Source organism: Suricata suricatta, chromosome 6 (assembly GCF_006229205.1).
Source record: "Suricata suricatta isolate VVHF042 chromosome 6, meerkat_22Aug2017_6uvM2_HiC, whole genome shotgun sequence".
Lineage (NCBI taxonomy): Eukaryota > Metazoa > Chordata > Mammalia > Carnivora > Herpestidae > Suricata > Suricata suricatta.
The window spans coordinates 596586-600937 of record NC_043705.1 but is presented as its reverse complement, the minus strand read 5'-3'; the positions used below and the strand labels follow the sequence as shown (position 1 = coordinate 600937).

The 4352-nt window shown below is 64.8% G+C and overlaps 1 protein-coding gene across 1 annotated transcript in view; it reads right to left on the bottom strand.

The window, feature by feature from the left end:
* The window catches only part of OBSCN (obscurin, cytoskeletal calmodulin and titin-interacting RhoGEF), a 147502-nt gene that overhangs the window by 30261 nt on the left and 112889 nt on the right, over positions 1-4352 (bottom strand). The window contains 9 exon segments of the mRNA XM_029941729.1: positions 23-161; positions 828-895; positions 1133-1205; positions 1527-1745; positions 2045-2143; positions 2395-2427; positions 2845-3042; positions 3161-3285; positions 3495-3573. Coding sequence (XP_029797589.1) covers positions 23-161; positions 828-895; positions 1133-1205; positions 1527-1745; positions 2045-2143; positions 2395-2427; positions 2845-3042; positions 3161-3285; positions 3495-3573 — 1033 coding nt within the window.

The following is a 4352-nucleotide window of genomic DNA, read 5'->3' as shown; positions in this document are numbered from 1 at the left end:
GGAACTCGGTCACTGCCCCCACCCTCGCCCCACAGCGCCCTCACCCTGCGTGATCTTGGCCGACACTATCTCCGTGATCTGGGAGGTGAGCTTCTGCAGGAACTCCTCTGTGCCCACCTCGGCCAGGGACAAGTGGCCACGAGCTTCCACTGCTGGGGGCTCTCCTGGGGGGCCAGAAGCCAGCTCAGCCAGCTGCATGCCCTCCAGGCCGCGACCTGGGCTTGAGGGTCAGCAGTGCAAGGAGTGCACAGACTTGGGGCCATCAGCCCTGGAAGCTTTGCAGGGTCGGGTTAAGGGTGAATGAGGGCTATCTGGGTGAGTGGGGTCAGCTGAGAAGTGACCCCAAAGGGGGACAACCAGCATGCAGTGCGCAGAGCCCTCCCTTTTCTGCTTCTGAGCAGACTCCTTGCTTTCCCTCAAAAAGTTACAAATATGCCAAGGTGCCAGGGCCCGGTGCAGGTGGCCAGGAAATGGACACAAGGACCCCGCTGGGGATGGGAGAATCCGGGACAGATCAGGTCTGGATGCCGGCATGCCCAGCACCTGCCTCCTGCACTGGCCTCACTAGCGCTCCCTGCCAATGGTGTCCAGGCAGGCATCCACACAGCTCGCTGGACGTGAGTTCTGAACCAAGGGCCAGGGGGCCCCCAGATCTGCAAGGCTCAAAAATGGCCTGACACCAGCCAGCGTTCAGAGTCAGGCCCAGGAGCGGGCAGGGAGCCCTGGCCCACAGCAGGAGTAGCTGTGGGCCTGGGGCAGCCTCCTCCATGCCTCACCCCTGCACTGGGGGCATGTCGACTCCCACCCTGCTCCCAGTCAGCCCGTACCTTTCCTCTGCCCAGCAAGGTCAGTGAAACCCGCGGGTTCTGACATCTGCGAGGAGACGGCTTGGGTCCTAAAGGGGAGGGGCGTCCTGAGGGAATGCCTCAGTCGAAGCCCCCATGTTACAGTGGGGACACTGAGGCACAGAGAGGGACAGGGGCTGGTCTAAGCCAGGGAGCCTTGAGGAGCACCCCTTGGCTGCAGTCTGGATGGGGTTCCCTCCCGAGGGCCAGGATGCCCCTCTCCCGTCCCGACGGCTGGGACACTCTGCTCCCAGGCCTGCTGCTGCTGGCCTGCTCCCCCCACTCACCCCTGCAGGAAGGTGGAGATGAGGGCCTCCTTCACCCCAGCGCGTTCCTCTGCCGCCCCTGCCTCCTTGGGCACTGTCAGGAGAACAGGGTGAGCCACAGGGTGACGCCCCACCACCCTAAGCCAATTCTGATGGGAACCTGGTCCAGGACGCCTCCCGCCCCGGAGGGGCCTTGACCCTGGCCCTCAGGAGCCCCTACGTGAAGTGGGGCCCATGAGGAAAACACTCAGGGGGGCAGGGGGCTTCTAGGAGGGTCTCAGCCAACTACACAGAGCCTACAAAACAGGGGTGGGAGCTGGCCCACGGGGCTCTATGTTCAGGGGGCCAACAAGAGAGGGCTCCGGGTGGGGGCCCGGTGAGGGTCAGCTACCTCCAGTCACCCATGCCCACTCACAGCCAGAGATGTGCAGGCTAGCGGAGCAGAGGGCCTGGCCGGCAGCATTGCTGGCGATGCAGGTGTATGTGCCCTGGTGCTGTCTGCCCACGTCCAGCAGGACCAGGCTGTGCTGCTGTGCAGAGCTGGCCACCGTGTAGCCCGGCGTGTCCCGGCCAATCCACAGCACGCCTCGCTCAGCGGCCTCCCGCAGCCAGTGCACAGCTGGGGCCGGGCACCCTGCGGTCAGGAGGGGTTGGTGAGGGAGTTTTGGGGAAGTGGGGGTCACCTCTGAGCTCCCAGCGGCTGGAGGGGTCCTCGGTGGGGGCCAGGGAGGGGCCAGCTCTGACCCTGGGGGAGGAGTCCTAGGTAGGAAGAGGGCGGGGCCTGTTCTGACCCTGGGGGAGGAGTCCTAGGTAGGAAGAGGGCGGGGCCTGTTCTGACCCTGGGGGAGGGGTCTTAGGAAGAGGGAGGGGCCTGCTCTGATTCTCGGGTGCTGGTCCTTGGGGTAGGGGGGCAGGAAGGCAGGAGTGCCCCACCTTCCACCTTCACTGAGAAGGTGATGCTGGAACCTTTCTTCACTTTCTTGGAGGTGAATCTTTCCAGGAATCGGGGCGGCACCAGCTGCTGGTGCACATCTAGAGAAACAGCAGGCATTGGTGATGGACTCATGTTGAGCCCCTGCTCCCCGTCAGGCCACCTGCTCCCCGTCAGGGCACCAAGTCTTTCTGCAACTCCCCCGCCACCCACCCCAGCAGGTCCCGACCCCATCCCATCCGGAGGCTGGGTCTCCACAGCCTGCACCCCACCCTCTTCCACTTGCGATGCTGTGTCCCTCACCCACTTTGCCGAGCCACCCACCCACGTCTGCCCACCCGAGTCTGCTCACCCGATGCTGGCCTCTCTTCAGGATCTTTGGGGTCTGAAAGAGGCAAGAAATGGAAGTCAGCCCTGCAGCACCAGGCGGCCTCCCTCCTCTAGGCCTGTGTACCTGCTGGGGGCAGGAGTCTGGGGGTGCCCTGCCCACTCCCACACACACCCCTCCGTGGCCGCAGGAGTGTGGGCATCGATCTGGAGCCAGCTGCACGGTGGCACCAAGGGCGGGGTGAAGCCTGGGCAGAGAGTGTTTCGAGCGTGACCCCGGAGCACCCTGGGATGCTCAGAACTTTGGAAACCAAGGGAGCTCACACCCATCCTCTGAGAGAGATCCCTGACCTCCTCCTCTGCAGGCTCCTGGTGCTCCCATGCTTGCCTGGGCCTGTTTCACCAGCCTGCCTGCCCGCCCCCACCCGAGGCACCTGCAGGGCCCAGGAGTGGGCGTGCACTCCCCAGCACCCACCTCGGACCAGCAGCCGGGCTGATGAGTAGGAGGCGCCCACCGCGTTGCTGATGTAGGCTGAGTACTGGCCGGCATCCTCCCTGGTGACCGATGCAATCTCCAGGGTGTGAAGCGTCTTCCTGTCGGCCATTCGGATGCGCGCAGAAGCTGTCAGGGGCTGCCCGTCTTTGAACCAGTACAGCCGGGGCGCTGGGTAGCCTGGGGCCACAGAGGACAGTCGGCGCAGAGCCCCCGCCCTCAGAGCCCCCTGGCCACCGGTGCCCACCCAGCCTCCACTGTCCAGACAGTGCTCGGGCCGTCTGTCTCTCTTCCTCACCTTTCACCTTGAGCTGGAACTTGGCCAGGCGCGTGCCGGGGGCCACCTGGAGGTCCTTCAGCTCCTCCACCACCTGGGGCAGCTGCCCCTCCTCTGAGGTAGATTCTGTGCCGTCTTGCTCCCGGCTGGCGGGGAGAACAGAGAAGGGGCATGGGGTGCACCAGCGAGGGCGCAGGCGTGGATGGCTTCTGTGGACCCCTGCCTGCCGGACGGACTGCCAGGGCCTGGCTGAGAGCTCCAGGACTCAGATTCCGTCCGTCCAGGCCAGCGCTGCACACCCTGGGGGCTACACAACCGGCCCACCGGGTGCTTCCCCGTCCGCACGGGCCCCTACCTGGACAGGTAGCCTTGGGCGCTGAAGTAAGAGGAGGTCTCTGTGGCATCGGCTGCAGTTTCGTAGTCTGTGCTGGTCACTGGGAGAGGAACAGCGGCTGAGTGAGCTCTGTGCCCCACCTGTCCGGGCACGGCTCCCCCCCCCAGAGGTCAGCCACCTGGATCTCAGTGTGAGGCTGTCATTGGGAGCCGCTGACGCTCCTGGGGGAGAGGCCATGGGGCACACGCAGACGGGGGCCGCTCCACACCCCAGGCTGTCAGCAGCCCAGGTTTCCAGGCCTATATTTGACTGCAAGTCCCAGCAAATTGTCAAACGGGGTGATCTTGGGCCTCACGACTGGCAGAGAGTGGCCACGCATCCTCCAGCCTTAACCGCTAGGGAACAAGGGGTGACATATGCAGCCAGCCACAAACAAGTCACAGGGTCTGGACTCCTCTGCTGTGGGCGGGATGTTCGTGCCCCTCTGGCCTCAAATGTGGAACCCCCGGTGTGCTGGTGTCGGGAACGGGGCCCAGGAGGGGACCAGGGAGTCAGGAGCTCCTGACAGCAGAGCCCCCTCCGTGGCAACGGCATGAAGCGTCCCCACTCGGGGACACCGTGGGAGGAGCCTGTCCTCAGCCAGGAGCAGTACACTTGTGTTGTTTCCACCACCTCTGCGGTGCCTGCTGCAGTGGCCCTGACACGGAATGACGGCCGTGGGAGTGTGATGTACAGTAAGAAACACGGACTCGGCCCTGTCGCCGGTCCTGGCACAGCGCTCCGAAAGCCCTTGGGTTTCCCGACCGAGGAGGGCAGTGAAGGTGCCAAGGGGTTCGTAACAAGCCCCAGTTTGCGTTTGGGAAGCCCCGAGGGATGGGG